At 40.7% G+C, this 14963-nt stretch overlaps 1 protein-coding gene across 4 annotated transcripts; it reads left to right on the top strand.

Moving 5' to 3' along the window:
• The first annotated feature begins 10 nt into the window (after positions 1–10).
• Positions 11–13461, top strand: LOC131136950 (glucocorticoid modulatory element-binding protein 1-like). Of its 4 annotated transcripts, none has more exons than XM_058084325.1 (10): positions 11–576; positions 2478–2571; positions 2979–3037; positions 3309–3430; positions 3552–3655; positions 5302–5486; positions 6879–7004; positions 8739–8876; positions 9079–9207; positions 12560–13461. In XM_058084325.1, the coding sequence occupies exons 1-10, from the start codon at positions 519–521 to the stop codon at positions 13042–13044; spliced, it is 1500 nt and encodes a 499-aa protein (XP_057940308.1). In that variant the 5' UTR covers positions 11–518; the 3' UTR covers positions 13045–13461. The 4 variants fall into 4 exon arrangements, with proteins under 4 accessions (XP_057940308.1, XP_057940309.1, XP_057940310.1 ...); XM_058084326.1 differs by having other exon boundaries at positions 13–576; positions 2440–2571; XM_058084327.1 differs by having other exon boundaries at positions 532–576; positions 2398–2571.
• The last annotated feature ends 1502 nt before the right edge of the window (positions 13462–14963 follow it).

Raw genomic sequence — 14963 nt, 5'->3', positions numbered from 1 at the left:
AATATTAGCATGCATTCCATTCCTAAAGGGGCGGTCTCATTTGAATGCTGATCTGAAGTCAGCCTGTGCACTTATGATAATGAATTACCTTTGTTTTCAGGGACGGCAACACTGAACCAGGATCTTTGTTTGCTGTTTAAGATGAAATTATTCATGTAGACTGTTATAAGGACATGTTAGGACACTCTCAAAGTACGCCCCCTTTTCCTTGTGGCCTTTGTAGAGGCACGCTTATCCCAAAGAAGGTGCAAAAACAAGGAAGTGCCACAAGAGGAGCGTTTGAAACAGACAGCGCTGTCAATTTTAGAGCTCATAATAACACATGTGTTCTGTCTCCAGGCACCAGGGTCCGCCATGGCTGAGAGGCGCCGCAATCAAGTGGCGCTCTGGCACATAAGAGTAATTTGAGCGATTTACACAGCATCGCGTGCGAACTCACCGCTTGTCGTGACAGCGGGACAGATGCTTCTCAGGCAAATGCTGCCTTCAGTGCGGGGAGCGTGGACGCGCCACGGCGCATGCTCTCCTACCTCTCCCGACCGGCGGAGGATGAGAACTGTGGCGTGCTCTACAACGGTAAGTCAAAAACTATAACAATGTTGCCTCAAAGTAGCACGGCGATGCGTTTGCGGTGGTGGGTTTTTGTTGTTGTTTTGTGTTTCGTGTGTGTGGATCAGGTGGGTTTGCGCTCTAAGCAGTGGAGCGTGCGTGCCGGGCTGTGCGTGACGCCGCGCCGACAGACGTCAGTTTGAGTGGATGAAGGAGTGTGAGGGAGGCACGCAAACCGCTCAGTGTTGCTTGCTAGTGTGGCTATGTTGCAAGGACTTGCATTTTGGCTGCTATTCATTTTGAATGGACTGCTTGTAATTAAACACTTCATTAATATTTTAGTGCTACTGGTTAGAATGATGATGTCCTGCTCCAACTGCTTTTTGTGCAAGCAACACTGACTGGGTGTGTTGTGTAAATAATCCAATTTTAATTAATGCCTGTTTGTCAGGATTCTCGCAACTCTTCAAATGAAATGAATTTATTTCTTTTTTTTTTGCAGTGTAATGAACTACAATTCTTCCTCCAGTGTCTATTTAGTTTTTAATTTTGTTTAAATTTTAATTAAATTAAAAAAAATCTTCTACCTTATTTACGTTATATTTATTATTAATTCTATTTATCCTGATTTTATTTACTTAGAATTTATTTCCTTTTTTTTGCAGTGTAATGAACTACAATTTTTCCTCCAGTGTCTATTTAGTTTTTAATTTTGTTTAATTTTTAATTAAATAAAAAAATTCTTCTACCTTATTTATGTTATATTTATTATTAATTCTATTTATCCTGATTTTATTTACTTCGAATTTATTTCTTTTGTTGCAGTGTAATGAACTACAATTCTTCCTCCAGTGTCTATTTAGTTTTTAATTCTGTTTAATTTTTAATTAAATTAAAAAAAATTATTCTACCTTATTTATGTTATATTTATTATTAATTCTATTTATCCTGATTTTATTTACTTAGAATTTATTTCTTTTTTTTGCAGTGCAATGAACTACAATTCTTCCTCCAGTGTCTATTTAGTTTTTAATTTTGTTTAATTTTTAATTAAATAAAAAAACATATTCTACCTTATTTATGTTATATTTATTATTAATGAAATTTATCCTGATTTTATTTACTTATGTATCATTTTTATTTACTTTGTTTTCATTTTTCTTTAATGTTTGACCTCTAAGCCTGTTTTTCTTTATAGATTATTACTATTTTGCTTCTACAGCACCAAGTTTGACTACAACAGCAATGACCTAGCGTCAGGATAACATAAATATTGCAATGTAATAAATCAAATCTATATAAGCAAGGGTCTCCAACCTTTGCCACTACTAGAGTTATAGTTATTTTGTGGATATTTGTCCCTAAAAATGAAGCATTGTGTCTAAATTGAAGACTTACAAAAAACACTAAGAGGCTCGTTGAGCTACTCAAAAGGTGGCGGGCACCCCTGCCATTTTGAACACAGGGTACCAATCCCCTGATGCATTAATTTCCGAGGACAAGAACACTGTATAGGACTAGTACTAGTACTGTATATGACCTTACCTTTAGTATGATGTAAATATGACCTGTTGATCCCCCATGTACCATTGTTGTATGATACAGTTCATGACTATGGGCCAAATTTAAGCTGAGAACATTTATCTCCTAGTATATATATGTACATACTGTACATAGATTACCTTAATGCAGAGGCTCCAGCCATACCATATGATGTGAGGATTAAGTCATTTAAGCTCACCACGGGTTCTTTTCTATGACAATTGCATGTCAGACGACGCAGCTTTCATTGACATGTGTTTGTTGCCGCATTAAAATAGCGTCACTGCGTGCGTGTGTTTGGTCTAGATACTGCTGTTAACATGCGTGGCTGGGCCTCTGTGCGTGCAGCTCTGTGAGGAGGGGTGCTGAGGTCATTGTGTCTGCAGGGGATCTCATGATGGAGAAGGAAGAGGAGGGGGAGTCCAGTGGCAACAACCATAAGACTCAAGTCATACTGCACCTGCAGCCCATCTTGCACGGGTAATACTATCGAGGTTATTATGGAATCACTGCACATTTTTCCTGTTTGAGCAGTGCTAACATTTAACACTTGATTGGATGACACGGTCATAATACACACTGGATTTGAAATAAAACAATAACAATGAAATTTTACACATTTACAATTATTGGGAAAGCTATTCATATAAAGTACACCAAAACACCACCACAAATGCTTTGTTTTATTAATAAACATAATGTAAGCATAAGTAATCTGCTAGTAACCTTTTAACTGATGTTAAAATATCAATTTTATTTTAAATAATTCATATATTTACTCTTGGTTAAAAAAAACACTGTCAAGGAATGCTTTATTTACAGTAAAGCTTTATTAACAACCAAAACATAAATCTTCTTTATGTGTGACACACTGTCTCCCTCTGCAGGGGAAGTTATGACATTGCAGATACAAGCAGCACAGTCCTAGCCATAGAGACCCAACCTGGTAAGTCAACTAATTATCCATACTGATAATTCAAAGCATATGTAATGTTTTATTTTGAAATATAGTGACCATCCGAGGTTGTGATGATAGACTGATGATAATTTTGTCACAGCATCAGTCAGTGTGCTGCTTGTCAGCACCCGAGAGAGTATTTATGGGATGTGAAAAATGCACATACATATTTTCTTGTGCTAATGAGTACGGTGACATGCACCAAAAATGCACACGATGCAATCTTAATGTTGTGCGTTTTTTTTTTTTTTGCTTGTAGAAGACAGCAAATCACAGGGTGACAGCGTGGAATATGGCTACCCCATCACTTGTGGAGAAAGCAGAGCTGTTTTACTCTTTAAGAAGTTTGTGTGCCCTGGAATCAACGTTAGATGTGTGAAAGTAAGTGGACGTCACACCTTGAGTGACACATGTTTGCATTTACCGTGTTGGTTTTATTCGTGTGTCTGTGTTGTTTGCAGGCACGTTTCACCGCACAATCTCTTGTCTTGTTTTTTTACAGTTTAATGAGCAGCTTATCAGTCCTAAGCAGTTTGTACACCTGGCAGGGAAAGCCACTCTGAAGGACTGGAAAAGGGCCATCAGACTGGGCGGGGTTATGCTCAGGTAGACACATTTTTTTTGTCATCTTGAACATGTACTGTAATAACACATAAAGCAGCATTCATTCATTCATTTTCTACCGCTTATCCTCACGGGGGTGCTGGAGCCTATCCCAGCTGTAGACAAACAACCATTCACACTCACATTCATACCTATGGACAATTTGGAGTCGCCAATTAACCTAGCATGCTTTTGGAATGTGGGAGGAAACCGGAGTACCCGGAGAAAACCCACACATGCACGGGGAGAACATGCAAACTCCACACAAAGATGGCCGAGGGTGGAATCGAACTCCGGTTTCCTAGCTCTGTGGCCTGCGCGTTAACCACTCGGCCCCTAAAGCTGCTGCTTTAGAGCTTTAGAGCCAAACCCAGCTGTCTTTGGGCGAGAGGCGGGGTACACCCTGGACTGGTCAGCATTTTTATACTTGAAAATGCTTAATGCTTAATTTGGGCAAAGATATGTATAATTTGCTTCAATATGCATATTTTAAAGTTAATAATGGGCCATATTTAACCATGAAACAGCACTTTTTCTTAAATTTACACTATATATTTCTTATTAAATTCATGGAGATGGATGACTGTATGTAAAAGTAAAAGTAACTAAATACAAAAATAAATAAATACATTTAATAGTTTCAATATTTGGCTGCATGGCGGACGAGTGGTTAGCACGCAGGCCACACAAGGAGACACAAGTTCGATTTCACCCTCGGCCATCTCTGTGTGGAATTTGCACATTTTCCGTTTTTCTCCCACATTCCAAAACATGCTAGGTTAATTGGCGACTCCAAATTGTCCATAGGTATGAATGTGAGTGTGAATGGTTGTTTGTCTATATGTGCCCTGTGATTGGCTGGCCACCAGTCCAGGGTGTACCTTGCCTTTCGCCCGAAGACAGCTGGGATAGGCTCCAGCATGCCCGTGACCCTGGTGAGGATAAGCGGTAGAAAATGATTGAATGAATGAATGTGAGTGTGAATGGTTGTTTGTCTATATGTGCCCTGTGATTGGCTGGCCACCAGTCCAGGGTGTACCCCGCCTCTCGCCCAAAGACAGCTGGGATAGGCTCCAGCATGCCCGTGAAACTGGTGAGGATAAGCGGTAGAAAATGAATGAATGAATGAATGAGTTTCATAATATGTAGCTTGCCCAAACTACATCTAATTTTAATGTGTGCTTGCATTTAAAACAAATATGAGTATGTGAATATTGCACATCAAGTTATTACAAGTAATAGTGAAAAATGTTGTATCAATCTGAATTTCAAACTAAATTTAATACAACACAACACACCTGTTTTTTGAGTGTCTTATTTTTGAACAAAAATAAATACAATTTTGGGGTGGTGCGTCAATAATAGGTCACAAGAGATTTCAATGAGGATGGAGTATCAATATTTTTTCCACGCATACAAGCTACTGACAATCATATCTCCTCTCTTTATCTTGTTTGCTCTTGTTCCCAAGAGACAAAAATCAATACACTCCACTCAAAAGGCAATGGCTGCTCTTTTCATCATTGAATTCATCAACTTTATGTGGTCGCATCCTTCAACCTTAAGAATAAACAACAACGCTGGGAAGCTCTGGAATAAAAACAGACTTTGTTTACGTGTCGACACTGACCTGCTTCTCCCCCATGTAGAAAAATGATGGACTCCGGCCAGATAGATTTCTACCAGCATGACACGGTGTGCAGCAACACGTGCCGCAGCACCAAGTTTGACATGCTAATCAACAGCACGCAACTTCCTCTGGGAACTTCACTGCAGCCCAACGCCTCGTGTTTGGCTCTGGAGCCTCTTGGAGGACAGGTGCCTCCCCTGACAGGTACATCTTAGTTGGTTGGCATTCATATAAACAACGAAACAACAACAAAAATAAGGTTGTTTGGCATCAAAACAATTTATTTTCACAACATTTCCAGAAAATACGTAAATTTGTGCATGCTACACTCCTCCATGCTCTTCCACTTGCTCTGAGTGCGTTTTTACATGCAAATTATCTATGCCTAACTCACTTCTCTCACCTTGTGGACGTTTTTATGGCTTAAAACAGCTCTAAAAGTGACATCAAATAGTATGGCGCTGCACCATCACCTAAGACATATAGTATACATAAATGTGTCTTTGTTGTAAGTAAATACAGGTGACTGTTGCTCTCCTTCCTTGTTGTTTGTTAGTGTGTCTCATTCTAACTGATGTGTTCAAAACCGTGCGGTTTTCACAATTTCTTGCGGTATTTGTCTTCTTCTTTTTGATTTATTTCAGACATGCATACTATGTTACATTAATGTATCTCACATATACACTTACAATACAATACACTTACAATATGTATTTATATACTTACATACGTATATATACACACACACACACACACACACACAAAGTTCGATTCCAACCTCGGCCGTCTCTGTGTGGAGTTTGCATGTTCTCCCCGTGCATGCGTGGGTTTTCTCCGGGTTCTCCGGTTTCCTCCCACATTCCAAAAACATGCTAGGTTAATTGGCGACTCCAAATTGTCCATAGGTATGAATGTGAGTGTGAATGGTTGTTTGTCTATATGTGCCCTGTGATTGGCTGGCCACCAGTCCAGGGTGTACCCCGCCTCTCGCCCGAAGACAGCTGGGATAGGCTCCAGCATCCCCCGCGACCCTTGTGAGGATAAGCGGTAGAAAATGAATGAATGAATGAATCCTAAGCAAGTTGAATTTTTTTTGTGTATTTCAATAAACGTCGTATTACTCTTTTGAAACAATCTGAAAAGTAAGCATGTGGAACACAAAACTGTTTGTTTTTAAAGTTAAAACCGAGTGCTTTATTGTGAAGGACGGTTAACTTCGTCCATCCAGCCATCCATTTTCTACCGCTTATCCTCACGAGGGTCGCAGGTGTGCTGGAGCCTATCCCAGCTGTCTTTGGGCGAGAGGTGGGGTACCACCCTGGACTGTTTGGTTAACTTCATATATAATGGAATTAAAAAATATGACATAAAACAATGCCTGTACAGTAAATAAAATATTAATGCGGGAACAGTTTGACCCTGGAACAGATTATTTATTCCATTATTTACATCATATCCTATTGGATGATCTGTTTTGACATTCAAACCTACTGGAGGTTGATCAGCGTCACAGAACGGATAGTGTTTGACCTTAGAGGTTCCACTGTACTCATAAATAGTTAACTATTGGTGAAACATTTCCCTGTTTCATTTCAGGAGAAGTTCTACATGATTCAGCTGACATAGATGAATCTTTGGATGATAAGTTTGGAGGAGAGTGGAGCACCGCAAACGCCACCACAGCCAATGGACATGCAAAGCGGAAGAGGACCGACACACCCGGTAATTAGGATAAGCACCATGCCCTAAGCTTATTTTTATTTACATTTTTTTGCATTGATAAATATGTGATGATACAGGTAGATATACATCATATGTCTGCATGTTTATGTAGTATGCTTCACTGATAATGTTTTCATTCATCAAACATTAATATTTCGCATTTTGTTCGGTAACTCCTTGAACGCACCATAGTTGTACGCTGTGACTCAAACGTTTGTTTGGAGAAGAATCAAATCTTATAATAATATATATAATAATAATAATAATAATAATCGGGTGGTCGAGTGGTTAGCGCACAGACCTCACAGCTAGGAGACCAGGGTTCAATTCCACCCTCGGCCATCTCTGTGTGGAGTTTGCATGTTCTCCCCGTGCATGCGTGGGTTTTCTCCGGGTACTCCGGTTTCCTCCCACATTCCAAAAACATGCTAGGTTAATTGGCGACTCCAAATTGTCCATAGGTATGAATGTGAGTGTGAATGGTTGTTTGTCTATATGTGCCCTGTGATTGGCTGGCCACCAGTCCAGGGTGTACCCCGCCTCTCGCCCGAAGACAGCTGGGATAGGCTCCAGCACCCCCCGCGACCCTCTTGAGGATAAGCGGTAGAAAATGAATGAATGAATGAATAATAATAATCACTTTTATTGCAAATGTTAGAAGTAGAAGTAGAAGTAGAAAACAAGCTAGCTAGGAGGGTTCTGGGTGGCTAAGTCGTGTATCAAAAATAGACATTTCAATGTATCAATCAGGCTGGCGACTAGTCCAGGGTGTAATGAAAACAGCTGGGATAGGCTCCAGCACTCAAGCGACCATTGTATATTCATACTTGCATACAGACAGTTCTAATGTGCGTATTTTTGGGGGGGGGGAGAATATCGGAGTGGCCAAACTCCCCATACTGACCACTACAGTATCGCTATGGCAACCATTTGAAAGCTCATTCCATGACGATGCTTGAGAATCGAAGCAATGCATAACCCTGTATTGGATACATCGGCTGTATTCGGTGACAGGCATACCTAATGAAGCGACTGAGTCTTGTGTCACTTTGAAAGTAAATCCCTTTAAAAATCGCAGGTACTTTTCTTCTTATCCCCTTTAATTCCCTACTTTTTTATCAGGAAGCACACTTGGTCTTGGTATATAATGTTCTCCATAAATAAACTCGACTTGACCTCTTTTTTTTGAACAACTGAAACTCAAACTCCACACAGAGATGGCCGAGGGTGGAATTGAACCCTCGTCTCCTAGCTGTGAGGTCTGCGCGCTAACCACTCGACCGCCGTGCCGCCCACAATAGAACATTCATTCATTCATTTTCTACCGCTTTTTCCTCATGAGGGTCGCGGGGGATGCTGGAGCCTATCCCAGCTGTCTATGGGCGAGAGGCGGGGTACACCCTGGACTGGTGGCCAGCCAATCACAGGGCACATATAGACAAACAACCATTCACACTCACATTCATACCTATGGACAATTCGGAGTCGCCTAGTATGTTTTTGGAATGTGGGAGGAAACTGGAGAACCCGGAGAAAACCCACGCATGCACGAGGAGAACATGCAAACTCTGAGGATGGAATTGAACCCTGGTCTCCTAGCTGTGAGGTCTGCGCGCTAACCACTCGACCGCCGTGCCGCCCACAATAGAACATAAGAATGCATATTTAAGCATGTTCGCATATAGTTTTTCTAAGAAATAATACAACTTTCCTGCCTGGTTGTTGGTTGTTCAGATGGCATACTGAGCCTGTGGAAGGGCGTCGCAGAGTGCGGACTGATGGGGGGCGTCCTCTCCGGCCTTCAGACGCAGTTATTGGCCACTCTGAAAGGACTTGAAGTCCGCACTGAGAAGGATGAGCTGCAGGAGATGGGTGAGTTCCCAACTGTGAGAAACCTGCAAATCACCGAGCTTTGAAGGAGAATTGATTCGCTTTGAGCAGAATATCGATGAAGTAAATGTTAATTAACCAGAAACCCCCCCTCTGGCTAAATATTTTTAACCTTGTGAACATATTGATAACAAATAGTACCGAGCATTCACGTTTTAAGTATTGAACTGTTTTGTTTTTGCAGACGCCATCATACTAAATTCCCTGTGTGAGATGTTTGGGCTTTTAGACTCTGTGAAGCAAGCTCTGGAGCAGCGGTGCGGCCAGAGGGAAGATAACAAAGTTGAAAACGATGGCGTTTATGGTGATGAAGGCAAGTACATGTAGCTATCTATCGTTTAGGGTGGACACAATCAGTTGTGGGACAGTGACCAACCTTTCATTTGTTCCGATTTATGGCTTATTCATGTTTCATAAATCCCAAAATGTTGGAAACTGACTAGTAGGTTTTCCAAAGTGTTGCCTTCACAAACCTTTTTTTAACAGTGCAGGCAAGTAAATTGGACACTCTAAATTGATTGACTGGGTACATATGTATATACCGTATTTTCCGGACTATGAGTCGCATTTTCTTTCATAGGTTGGCTGTTCTTGTGACTTATACTCCAGAGCGATAAATAATAAATAATAAACAATAAACAATAAACAATAAACAATAAACAATAAATAATAAATAATAAATAATAAATAATAAATAATAAATAATAAATAATAAATAATAAATAATAAATAATAAATAATAAATAATAAATAATAAATAATAAATAATAAATCAAGAAAAAAAAACGAGGGTCACAGGTGTGCTGGATTCTATCCCATCTGTTTAGCTTTCTTTCAATAAAACACAGTAAAAATGGGCATATTTCAGACATAATGCAATGTGGTGATTAATCATGATTAATTTGAAAACCAGGATTAATCTGATTGCAAATTTTAATAATTTGACAGCCCTAGTTGGAACTCAAATCAAACGCCAAAAAATAAAACTAGAATGGGTGGAATCAAACTCAGGTCTCCTAGCTGTGTGGCCTGCATGCTAACCACTTGTGCACTGTTCAGCCTCTGATTCAAATATTCTGGTATCATAGAAACCAGTGTTTGGAGTTTCAGAGTGTGCACTAACATGTGTTAGTACATACAAATATAACCCTTCCCTATAATTTAGCTTTCTTTCAATAAAATACAGTAAAAATGGGCATATTTCAGACATAATGCAATGTGGTGATTAATCATGATTAATTTGAAAACCCAGGATTAATCTAATTGCAAATTTTAATAATTTGACAGCCCTAGTTGGAACTCAAATCAAACGCCAAAAAATAAAACTAGAATGGGTGGAATCAAACTCAGGTCTCCTAGCATATTTCAGACATAATGCAATGCGGTGATTAATCATGATTAATTTGAAAACCAGGATTAATCTGATTGCAAATTTTAATAATTTCATAGCCCTAGTTGGAACTTAAATCAAATGCAAACAAAAGCCAAAAAATAAAACTAGGGGTGGAATCGAACTCAGGTCTCCTAGCTATGTGGCCGGCGTGCTAACCACTTGAGTCAATTATTTTGACTCTTGGTCTGAATCTGGTACCCTTAGTAAGCACTGTTGTGAAGGTTTACTTACTTTTGTGACATATACAGTCTGTTATTTGCTTCTAACAATATCTCCTATCACATTGCCTGTAAAAGCCAAATGTTTTATGTCACTTTTCTGTGGAAACGGCAGCGACGTGGAATAGGAATGGGGTTGACTAGTCAATTTTCTGCCTTCAGAGGTAGTATCTGAGCTCTAATAGACGTAGGATGGTGCTTGTGTGTAAAGGGTGTGAAATTTCTCACCTGAAGACTTGTGTTGAAAGCAATTGCTGCTGTCCAAGAAGTATTTTACTGTACATAAAAAAACCATTCATGTCTCTGTGTAAAAGCACACGCAATCATAGCAATACCCCACTATGCTGACTTTTGTGTAGAAGGAACAGGCGATGCTGGATCTTTTTGTTACCGCTATGATGCAGCAATTTTACAGCATCTTTGTGTAAAAAAAAAGGATATTGATTCTTTCCTTTTGCGCTTCTTCTCTTCACACCCCTTTTCTAAAAACGTGGCCTCGAGGAATAAGTGTTGCTGAAAAGCTGAATCATATGCTTCCTGTTCCACGTCACTCAAGACGGTCACAAATAATGTTCCCACGACTTTAGAGGCATTCATTTATTAGTCTGTTTGGGGTTTATGGGTGAGCTAGAGCCTATCCCAGGTGACTTTGGGGGTAGGTGGTGGTGTACAACCTAATTCTTGGCCTCAAATTCAGGAATTTATCAAATCAACTTTATTTGTAGAGCACTTTTCCTGCAGAGACATGCAACACAAAGTGCTTTACAGAATTAAAATTACCACAATGAAAAAGAAAAACAATTACTAAGAAAGCCCCTCCCTCCAACCCTCCATACTAGACACACACACACAAACACACACAATCACACACAGTAGGGAGACATGGCATGGCACTGAGGATCAAGGAAACACCACCTTTGGGGCCGTCCACACTGGGAGGAGCCGCAGGCCGTGCCATCGAGCCCCCCGACTCCGACAGATGGGCGGACCCCCACATTAAAGGAAGGAACACCCAGCTGGCCGGGTCGAAGGGACCCAAGGATGGCACCCCCTCAGCAGACCCGACACAGCCCCCAGTGTGGAGGACCCCCTCTGAGGAAACACTGGACTTTAAAGCTAAAGACTCATTCATTCATTCATTTTCTACCGCTTTTCCTCACGAGGGTCACGGGGGGTGCTGGAACCTACCCCAGCTGTCTTCGGGCGAGAGGCGGTGTACACCCTGGACTGGTGGCCAGCCAATCACAGGGCACATATAGACAAACAACCATTCACACTCACATTCATACCTATGGACAATTTGGAGTGGCCAATTAACCTAGCATGTTTTTGGAATGTGGGAGGAAACCGGAGTACCCATGCAAACTCCACACAGAGATGGCAGAGGGTGGAATTGAACCCTCCTCTCCTAGCTGTGAGGTCTGCGCGCTAACCACTCGACCGCCGTGCCGCCCACAATAGAACATTCATTCATTCATTCAATGTGGGAGTACCCAGAGAAAACCCACAAATGCACGGGGAGAACATGCAAACTCCACACAGAGATGGCCGAGGGTGGAACTCTGGTCCTCCTAGCTGTGAGGTCTGCGCGCTAACCACTAGACCGCCGTGCCGCCCAAGCTAAAGAATAAGAGCATAAAATAGGACTAAAAAGATAAAAACATAAGAAAAGTTTAAAAATATTAGTTAAAAGCCTGATTAAAAAGGTGTGTCTTTAATCTTTTTTTTTAAAATATCAACAGTCTCCGCAGTCCTGAGGCTCTCCAGCAGGCTGTTCCACAGGTGGGGGCCATAGTGGCTAAATGCTGCCTCACTGTGGGTTTTTGGTATTGTTAAAAGGCCAGTACCGGAGGACCGCAGGGTCCGAATGGGTTGATATAGTAAAAGCATATCAAATAAATAAGAAGGTGCAAGGCTGTTAAGACATTTAAAAACCAGTAAGAGAATCTTAAAATCGATTAAAAGCGATTTATACGTGTTTTCTCCTGGTACTTCTACCCAGAACATATTTTTAGACTACTGTTGATTACATCTTGTCTTCTATCTCTCCGTAGAGCTGGAGGAAGTGTCAAAGGAAAGAAGGAAGCAGGCCTGGGTAAAAAATCCATCCTACAAACACACGTCCCACAAGCACCTTCGACCCCAACGCCACCATCCACCCAATACTCAGCTGTCGCCCATCGTCAGCAACACCGTAATCCAGCCTCTCTCTCTTATGGGCTTACCTGCACCGCCGTACACTCATCCACCCTCCATGAACCCTCACCACGTCAGCCACTTCCTCGCTCAAAGAGGGCTACGAGGGGCGGCCGGGAAGAACGAAGAGAGGGCGCAGGCGCTCTGTGAGTCGAGTAAAGCCGAGAAGGTGCTCAGGCCGGGACAAGAACTAACCTTGGGGATCCAACAAGGTGTCGGACAGAAGGGGTGCAAGGGTCCGTCTCAGTTAGGAAGTGAGGAGGCTGATGAGGGGGAAAGATTGCGTGATTTCCAAAAAGTCGGTTTGGGGAGGAAGGGCTTGAAAAAACTTAAAAGTAAATGAAGCAGACAGATTTATGCCCAAAATTGTACGTTTTCCCTTGTGTAAAAGTAGTTAGAAGAAATATGGAAAAATGAAATATTTCTTACGATATTTGTAATCCAAAATACTTTTGTGGGTGATTGTATAATTGTAAGTGTTGAGTTTTTATGATGCAAATTTTTAAACACCGGCATCTCACTCAAGCTTGTGTTTTTAGTCACAATATAGTTGCTGTCCAATTAAGTTCAAGTTTTTATGACTATAAAAAAAAAAAAAGAAATAAAGAACGAGCGCCATGTTTTTAATTGGACTTTTTTTTTTACAGCTACAGCATAAATTCATGAAAAATCTTCCTTTACAATAAAAAAAAAAGTCAAATATGATCTATTTTGTGTTCAGGTGGCGTTTCATTTCCAAAAAAAAGCCCTGTATGATTAATGAACACATTTCAATAAATCTCTTCATGGTTAAAGCTGTATTCGTTTTAAATGCTAATGTCCTCCGGGTGATGCTCCACTGGTGCGGTCTCAATTGTTTCTTTTTTTTCCTTTGCTGCTATTATGTGCTGGAGTTTAGAGGGTAAATCAATATGAGATTATCTGTGAAGCTGCCCTTTGAGTATTGACCTTTCAAGCATGTTGATCTTGAGGTTACGCACACAAATCGCTGCTTTCAAATAATCACTTTTTGTCCAAAAGTGCAGTGCGCTGTGTGATGTATGTCCGATAGAACCCTCCATTAGCTTGTTGGTACTCAATGTATATCATGTCATGTGTGAAATGCAAGTATTTAATCACTATGCAGTTTCAAGTAATACCGTTTTTGATTCATTTGACCAGACTGTAAGTGGTAGAGGTTGGATTTCAAGCAAAAAAATAATGTAAATCTGCCTCAAAAGAACAAAACTGGACTTCAAACAGCTTTCATGATTGACATTAGCAAATATTACTTCAGCCCAGTGAGCATCTCAATGGTTAGTGCTTTTTCTTTGGCTTTTTTGGGGTAGCTATGACCATACAACTTCATTCATTCATTCATTTTCTACCGCTTATCCTCATGCGAGAGGCGGGGTACACCCTGGACTGGTGGCCAGCCAATCACAGAGCACATATAGACAAACAACCATTCACACTCACATTCATACCTTTGGAGTTGCAATTTGGAGTCACCAATTAACGTAGCATGTTTTTGGAATGTGGGAGGAAACCGGAGAAAACCCATGCATGCACGCGGAGAACATGCAAACTCCACACAGAGACGGCCGAGGTTGGAATCGAACTTCGGTCTCTGAGCTGTGTGATGTGATGTGGCAGCGAAACACCATACAGACACCACCTTCTTGTTTTGCCATGAGTTACGTATTTCTTGATTTTCTTGATTTTTTTTCCTGTTCCCAAAGACGTGATGTGGCAGCGAAACACCATACAGACACCACCTTCTTGTTTTGCTATGAGTTATTTCTTGATTTTCTTGATTTTTTTCCTGTTCCCAAAGACGTGATGTGGCAGCGAAACACCATACAGACACCAACTTCTTGTTTTGCAATGAGTTATTTCTTGATTTTCTTGATTTTTTCCTGTTCCCAAAGACGTGATGTGGCAGCGAAACACCATACAGACACCAACTTCTTGTTTTGCAATGAGTTATTTCTTGATTTTCTTGATTTTTTCCTGTTCCCAAAGACGTGATGTGGCAGCGAAACACCATACAGACGGCACCTTCTTGCTTTGCCATGAGTTATTTCTTGATTTTCTTCATTTTTTCCTGTTCCCAAAGACGTGATGTGGCAGCGAAACACCATACAGACACCACCTTCTTGTTTTGCCATGAGTTATTTCTTGATTTTTTCCTGTTCCCAAAGACATGATGTGGCAGCGAAACACCATACAGACACCACCTTCTTGTTTTGCTATGAGTTATTTCTTGATTTTCTTGATTTT

The sequence above is a fragment of the Doryrhamphus excisus genome, chromosome 10 (assembly GCF_030265055.1).
Source record: "Doryrhamphus excisus isolate RoL2022-K1 chromosome 10, RoL_Dexc_1.0, whole genome shotgun sequence".
NCBI lineage: Eukaryota > Metazoa > Chordata > Actinopteri > Syngnathiformes > Syngnathidae > Doryrhamphus > Doryrhamphus excisus.
The sequence above is the reverse complement of the archived record's forward strand: the minus strand, read 5'-3'. Positions and strand labels throughout refer to the sequence as shown.